Here is a 14,217-nt window from a genome sequence, read left to right as displayed (position 1 = left end):
TTTGCAAAAGTAGATTTCAGAAGCTCATTTTGCTTAGCGGAGGCCAAAATCACTTAGTCTTCTAGGTTTTGAATTTGTCATGTTTGCTTTACTAGGAAACACATCATTAGATTTTTGAAGCTGTATGTATAAAAAATTGCTACTTGGCCTTCATACAGCATTTTCAGCTTATGTGCTTTTTAATAGCACAATTGTTGTTTGACACAGTTACTGGTTGAAGTGGATTTTTAAAGTTATTCAATGAAATAAGTTAACATTAAAGTATTAAAATATTATTAAAAATTTCAACAATTGTATTAGTGTGAACTGTAAACTTTTTCAAAAATGGAAAATATTATGGTTTTTCCACTCTGTGTACTTTTAGAAAAGGCCTTTCATGTAATAATAATAAAGCTTGGTACTGTGGAGTATTGTTGATGGAGTTTAGATATAGAAAAGACAACTCTTTTTTCATTCATAACTCAGAATTTTATGGAGTCAACAACAGCAGTGATAAACTGTAAAAAGACCACGAGACATAAATCCAATTTAAATGCTCTGTCTTCTATAATTTCATTAGAAAAAGAAATAGATATAAAGTGAGGCTATGAGACTGTTTTCTATGGAAGTGTCTGCCATATAATCCTGTTTTCTAATGGTTTTGATTTTGCTGGAGTTTAAAATGCAAATAAATTCAGAAATCGTAGTCTTTAAAATTTCCACGCTGTGTATGCTCTAGATTGCTATAGCGCTGTACTCTCACTTTAAGCATTGTTGATGTGTCTTTTTTTGCCACATATTGAAGACTGAATTTTTACTTCATTGATTTGTACATGTTTCTGAGGAGAAACAAATACCAACCTTGTCACCAGTAATGGGGACAGGATTTGATATTTCTTGAAGACCTATTAAAATTAATATTCCCATTGCTATTGATGTCAGTGGAGTTAACTCTCAAACTTCAGTTTGAGACCAGCAGCTCCAGGCATGAGCTTAGATGGAGGCAGGGATGTAGTTCTTGGATAGAATACTCTATTCCTATACAGAAGGAGTAGTAAAGTTTTGGAAGCCAGCCAGGTCCAAACATTGTTGCTAAAACTATTAAATCAGACACCATAAATATTAAGGGCCAAAACATTATCGCTGCACATAAACAAAATTGCATACCCTGACAAATTTTACACATTTTGCTGAGAAGGAAGCCCTAAGATTTTAATTGAAAGGGAACCTCATGTTATACTGCTAAAAACTGGCAAAGAAAATGGTCCCTGAGAATGTTTGGTTTATCCTCTTAAATCCCTTCGTGACAGATTGTTCTTATGCTACAGCATTACCAGTTTGTATTGCTGGAGGAAAGTTTAATTGGTTCAGCTTCAGGAGCAATTAAATGGCAGAAAGTAATAATATCGTTAACATAGACTGTCAGCAAGTCCATGTGTTGTGTCTTTGTTTCCATGTTGATATTTTCAAGAACATGTACAAATGCAATGCTTTAATTCCGCTTCCAGTGCAGTCTCTCTGGTTTTGATTGTCACCTACACCAGGAGCAGAGGTCTGCCTATGGAGCTTGTTCTGACTGCACTGCTCACACTAATGCAAAGCTAATAATGATGGGGAAAGCACCACCAGTGTGTTGCTGTTCCATTTAAGAAGTCATTTTAAGGCTTTTTTGACTAATGGTCAGATCTGCTGCTCACATAAGTGAGCTCTGTGTTCCTGCGCTGCAAGCTCACTGGTCCTTTCCTCCCTCTTTCCACCTCTTCTACCCTATTTTTGCTTTTTCTTACATAATTTTTCTGTATGCAAGAACTGTCTTCTGGAAGACTTTTTGGAGACTTCCAAGAATTACAGTGGAACACTCTTCTTGATGCTCCAAGGAAAATAATGAAAACTGGTTGTGTTGCAAACATTTTCTCCTGTTAAATTCCAGATGTTTGAAGACTGACTGAAGATCTTTTATTTTCCTTAAAAGCAGGTCCCACAAAATGGCTTTGGGAGAGATACAGGAGAAACTTCCTCTGCAAGAGGAAAAACCAAACAGAAAGCCCAAAATACTAAGCTTGTTTGTGCAGGAAATTCAGATGATCTCTATTTCACTCAGGTCAGCTCTCAGGAGTGTACAGGAAAACTGATAATTTACTAAAGGATTTCCTTTTGGATTTCCAGTGACCTGTTTGGTTACCACAGCAGTACTTTTTTGACCTGATGAACACTGGACATGACATTTTAGGGAGCAGGTGTTGGGATTTTTTGTGTATATTTTGTTTTGAATCCTGAAGAAATGTGGTGAGAGCTGATGTGTTGATTAAACTGAATTTGTAGAAACACTGCTAGAAATATGTGTTTATGAAATGTTTATGAAAGTATACAAAGAGTAGTGCATCAAAACAACCATACTGAAAGTTTTGCAGGAAAAAGAAACTTTATATTCTTTCCAATGTTGTTTAATATCTCTTGAGATAAAGTTACTTGCTCTGAGCACAACTCTCTGGAGCCTGGAAGCCTTCTTTCCTTCATGAAAGAAGTGGTATTTCATTTTGAAGGTTACTGCATTTATACCAGATGAGTTTTGAGCACAAAAGTTACTGCATTATCTACTGACATAATTTATTGTTTACTTGTAAAAGAGAGATGAAAAGCAGATCTCACAAGCAGTCCGAAAACGGATTTTATTTCAATTAGAAATCTTTCTGATGTTTTGTAGCAAACTTGTTTTAGATTAATTTGGATGAACCTTGATAGATTAATGAGTTAATTAGCGCCTTCCCTTTTTGCTTTTTGGTACAGGAATCAGGAGCTTAAAGACCTGGGAGAGCTTGCTCCTCACTGGGACAACATGCGCAAAAGTGTAATTGCTCACTGTGATCAGTTGCTGAGCATGTACCAGGACACTCTGGCAGAGCTTGGGAAGCATACAGGTGGGAATCTGTGATTTTATCTGGAACCTTTCAGAGCTTACTAGATTGTTAGCTATAAAATACTGGCATATTCAGTGGGAATAAAATACATAAAAATCTTAGAATCAAAGGATGGTTTGGATTGGAAGGGACCTTAAAGATTATCAAGTTCTAGCCCACCTGGACCAGGTTACTCAAACTCCCATCCAGCCTGGCCTTGAATACTTCCAGCAATGGGGCATCCCCAGCTCCTCTGGGCAGCCTGTTCCAGTGTCTCACCTCCCTCCACATTAAAGAATTTCTTCCTTATGTCTAATCCAGATCTCCTCATTTAAGTTTGAATCCCCTTGTCCTGTCATCACATGATCTTGTAGAAAGTCCCGCTCCAGCTTTTATTGTAAGCTCCCTCCAGGTACTGAGGCAGTAAGGTTGCAATTGCATCAGCCTGAAATCTCTTTCCCAAGCTGAACTGTTCCAATCAGCATCTCTGTGGCCTCCTCTGGACTCACTCCAGCAGGTCTGTGTCCCTCCTGCGCTGGGAGCCCAGAGCTGGATGCAGAGATCTTGGTCACAGAAAAGGAGAAATCCGATTTGAGTGTATTAAAAAAAACCAGTCTCTAACTGAAAGTCACCTTTTTGAAAGCAGTCGGTCAGCTGCTTAAATATTTGGTGGGGGAAAAAGCTCTTGTGTTGCACTAAATGTTGTATAATTATTTCCATTTTGTTGGCAGAAGTGACGTTTCTTGTATTTATGATTGTTTGTCATCATCAGAATATCCCAGTTCCAATTTTGGCATCTACTGTCTAGCCCAGTATGGCACTTCCTGATTCTGTTTTAAATAGTATCTATATGTATTTTCAATCTTTGCCTAATTAATCTTGAAAGCGCTCCATAAAGTGTCGTAAACAAGCCAATAAATATAGATAATGACAGATCCAATGTAATAATTATAACATTCAGGAAGATATTGAGGGGACATTTTGAGATTTTAAAAAACAGACAATATAATCTCTTAAACATAAACCCTGCAAGACCTGTGTTGTGCAAAGTGGCTTTCTAAAGGGTTTATAATGTTAAAGGACCCATCTTAATTGGGTCTTGAGAGAAATAATGTGGTCCTGGGAAACTGAGGTCATCCGGGAGGAGCAAATCAGCACATGTAAAAGAGAAAGGGACATTAATCAGAAAACAAAGCAGTCTAATACAAGATTGTATACAAGATCAGAAAAGCAAGCCAGACATAGATTTGATTTAATACTGTAGTTGAACAAATAGTTACGTTGGGAGCACGTTGAAATTCAAGTACTTATGAAGTAGAAATTGCTAAGATTAGGGATGTGAGTACAATTTTAATTCAGACTTTTCAGGTCAACATATTTCAAGGCATGCCAAAAACCATTTTGCTGTTCAGTGTAGCCAGTGCAGGTGTCTTTCTTCATCCTAAAACATCGCCTGAGTTTGTGTTGAATTGTTCAGAAGGGCAGATGGCACCTGCAAATAAAATTTCTCCAAAATATGCTCATGCTTCCCCAGCACAATAATCTCACGTTGGGCTTTTTGAGTGATACCCACTTGAACTCAACCAAACTATTTGGGAATTTAGTGGAGAAGGCTGTTAGGAGACCACCTAATTTCTTTTTGAAGTTGAGAGATTGCTGTGGAAGTATGAGGAAGCCACATTAGTGTTAGACAGCAATTTTGGTTTACCAGCATATTTATTGAAAATGGATGTTTAAGAAAGTTAAAACTATTTCAGATTTGAGTTGTTTTGGCAAACACTTTTATCCTCAGTTATGGGAGAATTTGAGAGAATGTAAAGCATTTTATTGTAAGGAAATATACCAGGAAGATATAAGTGTTAGGAAACAAAAAGCCCAGTAATTTCAGGTAACTCTAAAGCACAGATTTGGTGATATTGGGAGGGAGTGGAACTTTGAAAATTATTTGTTTGTTTCAATCTGCATCATGGGATTTCCTGTCTAATCTAAAATTTTGACTCCTGGCTGTGCTCTTCATCTGTATTAAATTATAATTTAAAGTTCCTAACTTAGGGAGCAGCCTGAGCATGCTTGGCTGGTCTGGAGCATCGTTGGTGCCCTCTGGCAGAGTGGTTTATATTGGGAGGCTCAGTGCTCAGTCCTGTGGCAGTTTCAACAGATAAACACTAGCAAGTCTTGATTGGGCAAGCAAAAAACAATTTAAAATATTTTCTTTATCTTTTTATGTGTTTGCTTCAAAAAAAGGCTGAACCTTGGCAAAACTTATTTAAAAATTCCATCTGAGTGAGAGGAATTTTAGTTCTAGTAATTAATAGTTGGCGAAATGATAGAATGTTGGAAAAGTGGCCTAGGTGAACGTTGGGCTGCCTGAGTTAGAAGACTAGGCCACCTCTCTTTCCTAATCTACACCCTTTTATTTTATACAGATTCTGTATTAAATGTGTTCAGGTAAATTATATTTTAATGCTGTCGGACTTTAATTATTTTTCTTTACGCTACCAAAAAACTACTCAAATTCTAATGTTTTGGAAATATACAGCCATATTAATTTGTTTTGTTTTGTTTTTCCAAGGCATCATGCCTCCTCTGAACAAATATATAGCTTTTCTTAAGATAGTTTGTGTTTCTTTATTTGACCTTTCTAGGAAGAACGCATAGCCTATTCAATACAATACTTTTCTTCAAAGAAAATAATCTTACTTGGAAAAATGCAGTGCCATCATAGCTCTGTAACCTCGCAGTTTTAGCACAGAATATACACAATGCACATTAACTGCTGCGTTGTCTCCAGCAGACTACAGACTGATTTCAGACAGCAGGGAAGAGTATCTGTCTCCCAGAATAAAACAGTTAGATTGCTCTGTGAATTAAATGCTGCTTTGCTGCTTCCAGTATGGATACATGCTGAGACTCAGTGAACATTTCATCTCCTAATATATAATTATCCATTGAAGGTAAATTAAAGACAACTCCTCACATACAAGTATTGTCTCCCATTAAAAGGAATACAAAAACATCTGGGTAGTTAAGACAATGATTCTTTAAACTTTTGTTTTTCAGGTTCTTCCTTTAAATCAAGCTGTAGCAAAGGAGAAAAAACACTAGAATTCATCCCAATAAATCTTCATCTGCAAAGAATGCATGTGCATAGTCCTCGATTGAAAGGTAAAGAAATTCCCCAAGTATGACTAAGTGTGCTTTGAAACACAGTTTCACTGAAATCTAGAAATCACATCCAAAGTCAAAGCTCTGCAAGGAATTTCCCTGCCTCGTCTTCTGATGCCACAAGTTGTGGACAATTACTGCACATCTTGGAAAACTAGGGGCTGGTTAACTAAATTTCTTCCAAGTTCTTTTCTAAAAACAGATTCCAAGAATGTGCTCATGTTGTTCCTATGACACTTCAAGCAAATAAGTAAATGGAGAATATGTGCTATTTTGGCTCAGTGTTGAGTGAAAATACTGCAAACTTCCAACATCCCCTGGAAAGGGGGATAACTTTCTCTAACATGGTCTGTGGTTCTTTTTAACACAGAATTCTGTTGTTGCCACTTGCATATGATTTTAGCAGCTTCCTTTACAGATCAAAGATCATATTGATACATATATATGACCAAATGGCACAGTGAATAATTTGTTGATCAATTGAGATCTGATAAATTTGCTGTAACTACAAACACAGAAATTACATTCTGATACGGTTTTTGCCTTATTAATACACTCTGCATCTAAGATTGTAAAACAGGAAATAAAAACAGTGGTAAATTTCCTGTTTTGTACTGTGTGAGTATACATCCACTTCTAAATTGGGACACAGGGGCTTCCAATTATCTGTTAGATACTTGTTGGTTCAATATTTTGTTATTTGTTTTACTAAAAAACTGTGCCTCCAAATATTTCTACAAGATGGGGATTTATAGTGACATAATGTGATAACACAGATTTTAATTTAATGTTTTCAAGTTAATTAATTAACTGAAAAGGATTTTTAGGTTTGTAATGGGGGCCAGAAGCTTAACGTTGTCTTTTCAACAAAACCTCTTTGTGAACAGGACACTGTTCTATTTGCTAAATAAAAAGAGAATTTGAGTGAAATCTGTGACTTACTTAAGCACCCACAACTTTTACAGTACTGGAGTTTTGTTTTGCTTTTTAATGAATTTTCTCCCTTCTTCTCCAAAACCATTTTGCTTTGCACACATCATTAATTGATAATCAAAAAGAGTACAGGAAGAGATAAATGTTAGAATTGTTCTAGTTGTCTTCCAAATTTGGATCTTCAAATTATAAAACTCTGCCTCTGTTAGTTAACTGATGTTCTTCCCTGTGTCTTGTATTAGATATATGCAGGCTAAGCAGTTTGCAGCAATTGCTAATTGATCTGGAATAGGCAGCACTTCGATATGAAGTTGGTCTTTCTCAGCTCATGCTTTGCTTGGCATATATCAAAGGACACCTGGAATATAACCAGGAGAATGATACTGGAAGGGGAAGAATAAAAATTCATGGAGGTGGCATTTAAACAAGCTAATGATCCATGGAGGTGTCATTAGCCCTTACACTATCAGATATCTTAATTTTGGGAATGCAAGATAGGTTTTTATCCCATCTATTGTATATACACATTGGTATGTGGGTTTTTTTGTGTTTGACATGTATAATAATAGGTTTGCTTTTCCTGAACTTTTGTTTGGGTTGTCATTGAGTACTGAAATGGAAGAGAAAGTGTGCTTAAGCTTTCAGTAGGAGTAGCTTTGAGGAAAAATACTGTTTTCCTATGGGTCAATGGTATCCTTATCCATTTGATAAACCCCACATTGTGCTCTGTTCATCATACTAGAGAACTTAAATCTGTATATTGACATAGCTTTGCTTTTGTTTCTGTTTGCAATATGTGCTTGTTTTAAATAGATTTGGTGAACTGAAGTGGTTTTTGTTTTGCATCTGGCCAGTTTAAGACACTGACTGCCTCCTCCTCCTCCTTATTGTCAAGTATCAGTGGAGTCCTAATAGCTGAAGAATATGTATTAGTGATAATCTGTATAAAGACCTAAAAGAATGGGCTATTTAAGAACCTTGAGGCTCACCTTAGGCAAATGAAATTATGTCACTTCTCCTTTTAAGTGGATATTGAAGAGTCACCAACTCATTAGAGCTCAAATCAATTTGAGCAAATGTGTTCTGAGATTCAGCTCAGGAAGTAAGGCATAGTTCATTAACTGTGAATCATTTGTACAGTGCTCATGCTTCTGGGCATATTTATCATCACAATGCAAGTTCTATTTTAGGAGAGGTCTAGATTTTAATTTACATGGGAAACTTCTTTGAGGAATAAAACAGTTCTCAAAAAACATCCTGTAACGTTTCCTTTAGAAATGCATTTTAAAGATGAGGCATTCGGAACTGCACTTTTGTACCTCCAGTAAGTTCAGGTACAAAACAGGTACTTACTGTAAATGTAAATTTTTAAACTTAGAAAAAAATAGTTATGTGGTGTGGGATGTAATTAAATCTTCATCTCCACCCTGAGAATCAATCACGAGCTCTTTGAAAAATGATGTTTCACCTCCAGTTCTGTAAGCATATATCCACAAAAAGAATTCATCCCCTATGTCATAAGGCACCAGGTATATACAGAAAGAGACAACAGATTGTTTTCTCAGCAAGCATTTCATTAGTATGATTTATTTCCTATTCTGGTAGCTTCTCAACTGACTTTGTGTTTATAAACATATATAAGAAGTGTATATCCTAGAGCAGGGCTCACCAATTCAGCATTAAACACCATTATATCTGAAAGTACAGTAGCATTACATCCGAACAAATTGAAGCTAGAAAAGGAATAGGGATTTTTACTAGCCTAATTGACTTCTCTGGGAATGCAGTGAGTTTGTTGTCATTTGAAATCTTTTAATCAAGATTAGATGCCTAAACAAAGAGATGCCTTCACTCAACCAAGAGACAAGCTTGATGCAGGAATTATTAGCTGTGATTCAGTAGTCTCTATTATTCAGTCAGACTATTCCATCAAAATGGTCTCTTTTGACTCTAAAATGCTTGAACATGACTACAAGTTAAATAATGAAAGGGGCAATAGAGTGGAATACGCAATGGGCCAATTTACTTGTCAGCTTTGTAAACTGCAGAGCTGGAATATTCTTCTACTCAGTGGCACATAATTTACATATAGCCATAAATCAAATGAACTTTTTAAAGTGTGCAGTGGCTGTATAGAAAGATTGATTAGCTCTTGGGCCTTCTTGGGACATGGATTATCAATTATTCCCTGGAAATTATATAGACTTGTCCTTACTTTTTGTGGAATAGATGTCATAGTGTTTCCATGATTTAGGGATAGAAGCATTCAGATGTCTGTGTTCCTCTGTTCCCATTCCAGATGCTCTGTATGATGTTATCACTGTGGGAGCCCCAGAAGCACATTTCCAAGGATTTAAGAATGGTGGTCTCCGGAAACTGCTGAGTAAATTTGAGGCTGAAAGACGAAAGTAAGTATTCTTTCCAACAGCTGGGAAAATACCATTAAGGTTGCATTAAAATGCTATAAGCTCACTGAATAACAAAACAGTTTATCCTGCTGAATGAATGGAAGATTAAAATCTGGTAGGATTGAACACTGCATTCATAAAATATTCCCCTTTTTTCCCCTGCTTTGATGAAAATTGAAACACGCTCTAGTTCTTGTGTTAAGACCAATTTTGAGTAAACACAGGAAATTACCTCAAGCTGTGCTGCAGGGTGTTCAGGTTGGGAGGATTTCTTCATGTAAAGGGTTTTTGTGCATTGGGACTTGTGGTGGAGTCATCATCCCTGGAAGTGCTCAAGAAAAGGCAGGACTCGGCACTCGGTGCTGCGGTTTAGTTGATATGGGGGTTGTTCTGTCAAAGGTTGGACTCGATGATCTTGGAGGTCCTCTGCAACCTTAATGGTTCAAAATTATGATTTTTTTTCCTTGTATTTTAGGAAGCTGGAGGTATATCAGTACTTGAAAACCTGCTGTTCAGAATGAGCGATCTCTTTGGCAATTCTTGTGCTAAGAGGAATGTATCTGTAGACAATTTTTAAATACAGAAATTGTAACTTAAGGTAGCAGCTTTATTTCTGACAGGCCTGGGTGTATGCTAAGGTAGAAGTATTTTTAGTACGCTGTGAAAAAACAAACTACTCTTATTCTTCAGAAAGCCAAAATAAGACTAATCAAAAATAAAGGTTTCAGTTTATTGTGGAGCTCAAATGCTTTGTTCACTGTTGAACATGCGCCAAAGTGTTAGTCACATCTTTTCCTAAGAATTGGATGTATTTGTGTTTGTTGCTGTGGCTGTTCAGATTTTTTCAGTAGTTGTGACTGCTCAGTGCTCCAGCTGATGGTGCCAACTGCAGTGTTACAGCATTCCAAAGGGAAAGCAGGGAGGGAGTGCTCTGATCTAAATTACCATGACAGTCCACAGCAAATTAATTCCATTATAGTCAATGCTCAAAAAAGTTTCATGGATAAAATATCATAGAGAATAAAAGGGAAATTATTCAATTCTTCTGTTGACTTCTAGGTTGAATAGGAGCTGGCATTAATATTAACATCAAACAAAACCCAGCAGATCTAGTTGCTTTGAAAGCTGTATTATTGAGGGGGTCTTGCTTGCCCTACACAGTATAAAAACCCTGTTAAATCTTCGAAAAGCTTTCATTTCCCTGACCACCTCTGATGCTGAAACCTGCCAATGAAACACGTACATCATGTTGATCACATAAGACGCATCGAGAAACTCGGTGTTAATATTCTGCTGTCAGCAAACTGGTATGGGCAGCCTCATCCCCATCATATGAGGGCCTAGAAAGTACATGTTTTCTGTTGAAGAAAATGCCTGAAGACACTTCTTAAAGTATTTTCTCCTTTACTATCTGATTAATGCAGTTGCAATAGTGATTTGTGGGTTTTTATCATAAAAATTTATAACTGAAGCCGCTAGATATAAATAATATAATAGACATAATCCTTTAAAGTTATATGATATAAAGTAGCATTACAGTTCTCACAGTGCTCACCTTTCAGAAAATGAACCATTTCTTACTACATTCTCAATCTTATAATGGACAAATTTATTTCACTCTGGCGACAACAGTGCTACTTTGCATGCACCTGTTTATTTTGCTGGATAAAGGTGTTTTGAGGACACCTTGTGTCCCCCGGGGCACCTTCTGCAATTTGAATTTCCTGTTTTATGATGGGGCTAGATTTTCTGAAGATTTTGTTGAAGGAAGAAGTGACACCTTGCGATATCAGTCAGAATACAGAACGAACAGGAAAAATGCAGATTCAGCAGCCGTTTTCTCTAGGCTAACTGAGCTGAAGACCTAATGCAGGACGTGGGAAGAGACTAGTTCTCAGCCAATCCTAGCAGCTGTCTAGATGTGACAGAATTGCCTTGCGTGTTTTTGACCTTCAGTCTGATTATTAGAGCAGTTTATCAAAATATTCAACAGTGTCAGCATATTGCAATATATTTCTTGCGCAGTCTTAGACTTGTGGAATTTGCAGACAAAGAGAAACAGTTATCTGGTAGCATTTGCAGTTGCAAAACAAAAACAAGACTGAGACATATGTTTTGTGAAAGTTTATCAAGCAGAAGAATGTGGAAAATGTGTATGTGAAGATAGTTCTGGCATCTTTTCTATTACACAGAATATCAATCTTTGTGCAGACACAAAGGGAAAGTCCTGTATAATAATATTTACAAAAATGCAGTGGCTTTGCAATTCTTCTCTCATTTATTACCATCAGGAATGTCATATCCAATTTTTATAAAAGGCACATTATAAAAAAAAAATAGGACCTGAAATGAGAGCAAGAAAGGCTTTTCTTTTAAGTGAAAAGTTTCTGGTATGTGATCTGAAGAATGTCCATAAAGCAAGTTTAGGACTGAAATGACCGCTGACAGTCATGTGGTTATGGTTAATGATGGCGCCAATATATGGAAATGGTCAAGTGTGGTTTTATATGCTTAGTGAAAGCTTTCAAACTTTTCCCAGAAAGCATTATAATACAGTTTTCAAAAGGTACCTGAGTCATAATTTACATATGAGAGGTATGTTTTCATTATGCTGCTGCTATTCTGCACTGGACCTACCCATGCGGCCTTTACCCTAATGCAGAAGTTTCATGCAGTTTGTGCCTTAGGACACCTGTGAAAAGTTTCTCTTCTGCCTAACAGTGCTTACATACCAGAGCTGCATGCAGCAGTAAGCTTTAAAAGTAGCTGCAGAGGAGGGAATGTCGCTTACTTGTGAGTGGGAATATCTGTTTGTGAAGGCTAAGGCCACAGAAAACCTCAGCTAGTCATACATGCAGCAGTGTGAACACAACAGTTAGAAACTTCAAACGTGTTGTTTCTGAAAAATAATTACACATTCTTCTAGGGGGATTGAGAAAGTTGCTCTCAAATTATGAGAGGAACTAAATATTTGAAGTTGTGTCGTGCTTTCTAGGGTTCTGAAAATGTTTAAATTGTCCAAATAATTACCAGTCTGGTAGTGCACTTCATTCTGAAGAGTCATTCTCTCTTCACTAATTCCTTTACTTAAAAGCTATGATTTACTTAATTGCAATGAGAACTGCCCACACCTTTGGTGTCACTGCCCTCTTTCTTACAAGTGGTGTCTGTAGCTTTTCTGCTGCAATATTCAGTGAAGCCTAGAGCTGTGGGAGATCAGTGAAAACTATCTAGGATTTAAAGACTGAGGGAAATCCCAGAAAGGAGTGAACTTGATAACAGCATTAGCCAGATTCAGCCTGCAAAAAGGACTTTTTGATAAAGGGAGGGAAAAGCCTGATGGGGAATTAGAGAAGTGTCAAGACTTTTAAGACTATGTCTTCACTGCAATTAACATAGACTGTTGCTCTTTGTCCCTGCCCTATCCACTGAGCCTGCTGCTTGAGGGTTCCAGTGGATGTAGTGCCAGATCTGACTCTGGAAGTCATCTCACTAACAGGCTCTCCACCTCAAAGGCAGAACTGTGGCAGTTTCTTGATTACTCAGAGGGACAGAGGTTTGCTTGTTTTTCCTAATTCATTAGGAGGGACAGTTTATATTATTCACTTTGCTGAAATACTCAGAATTATGACTTCTACTAGACATGGGTCTAGTAGACATGAGTAGCTCATGTAAGTTGGAGATGCGTCGTAATTTAGATGTGGCTGGTAGTAATGGCAGCTATATGCCATTAATCCTGATTGCTTCTACAAAGAATTGTATCTAGGAATGAAGACATTGGTGAAAGACAGAAAAATAGAATGGATATTGGGGAATAGAAAATTAGAATTGGGTATTGAGAGTATACCTCAGCAAAATATGTAAGCAAGAGCCTTCATTTTAAAACTGCTTGAAGCTATCCTTATTTGCCAGAATCATAGAAAATGCTGAATTGGAAGGGACTGATCAAGATTTAGTTTCTAATTTGTAGAAAACTAAAGAGAAGGAACTAGAATTCACTCAATAAAAGGCACAAAGGGGAACTGGGGGTAGGGAAGAGATCTGGACAAAGACTGAAATGAAAGCGAATGCATAAAGTTCAGAGGATTGAACAAGTGTCAGTATTTGGTCTTGGTATGCCAAATTAAGAAAGAAAGAAAGTGGTGAAATGGCTGAAGGGACTGAAATACTTCAGACAAAAAGGAGAGAAGGGAGATACAAACAGTACCAGCTGGGAGTAGCATGTACATTCCTCTGGCATTGGTGATGTGCCAGGAGGGGCTTGGGTTCTTTTTTTCCTGTTTTAATCTGAAGCTGCAGAAGATTTTGGTTAGTTTCTCTGAAAGACTAAACCAGGGCTTTATAAAAGGAAGGGTTACGTACCAGAGGTTCAGGTGAGGAGCTGTGGGCTGCAGGCAAGAGCCAGTGGGTGTGTGCATGCTGTCTGAAGTGGTGTTTGAGAACAGTGGTGTAAGAGGATATTGCATAATTTGTAGGGAGGAAAAGAAGAAAGAGGGATAGGAGAAGTCCTGCAAAATAATTGCAGTAGTTTGAACAGTGGACAGTAGGAAGTTTGCAGTGTGCATTTGTGTGGTTTTGAAGTAATTCACTTCCGCACCCATTGCTGGGTCTCTTCTTGCAAATCAGATGCCTGTTCTTTATTGGAGATAACTCTGTTTATCGTCTCTTCCTGGACATCATTGAGGCCAATCAAAACACAGTGTGGGCCACTGATCAATTCAACCTTAATGGCCCACTTGGAAAGACTCGGTGAGGCAGTCAATTCTCTTTTGGGGAGCTCAGTTGGAAGAATAAGGAGCCTTATGCTCTTTGATATTATTACCTGACTTTGTCAA

At 37.3% G+C, this 14,217-nt stretch overlaps 1 protein-coding gene across 1 annotated transcript in view; it reads left to right on the top strand.

The window, feature by feature from the left end:
* The window catches only part of LOC128943625 (inositol polyphosphate 4-phosphatase type II-like), a 133,267-nt gene that overhangs the window by 63,886 nt on the left and 55,164 nt on the right, over window positions 1–14,217 (top strand). Inside the window, exons 9-11 of the mRNA XM_054286518.1 lie at window positions 2,767–2,897; window positions 5,937–6,041; window positions 9,274–9,382. Of these exons, the coding sequence (XP_054142493.1) occupies window positions 2,767–2,897; window positions 5,937–6,041; window positions 9,274–9,382 (345 nt within the window). The remainder of the gene's footprint in view (window positions 1–2,766; window positions 2,898–5,936; window positions 6,042–9,273; window positions 9,383–14,217) is intronic.

Source organism: Melozone crissalis, unplaced genomic scaffold, assembly GCF_028551555.1.
Source record: "Melozone crissalis strain CALT ecotype California unplaced genomic scaffold, PUWL_Pcris_2 ptg000050l_1, whole genome shotgun sequence".
Taxonomy (NCBI): domain Eukaryota; kingdom Metazoa; phylum Chordata; class Aves; order Passeriformes; family Passerellidae; genus Melozone; species Melozone crissalis.
Note: the sequence above shows the minus strand (reverse complement) of the source record. Positions and strands in the feature narration are given on the sequence as shown.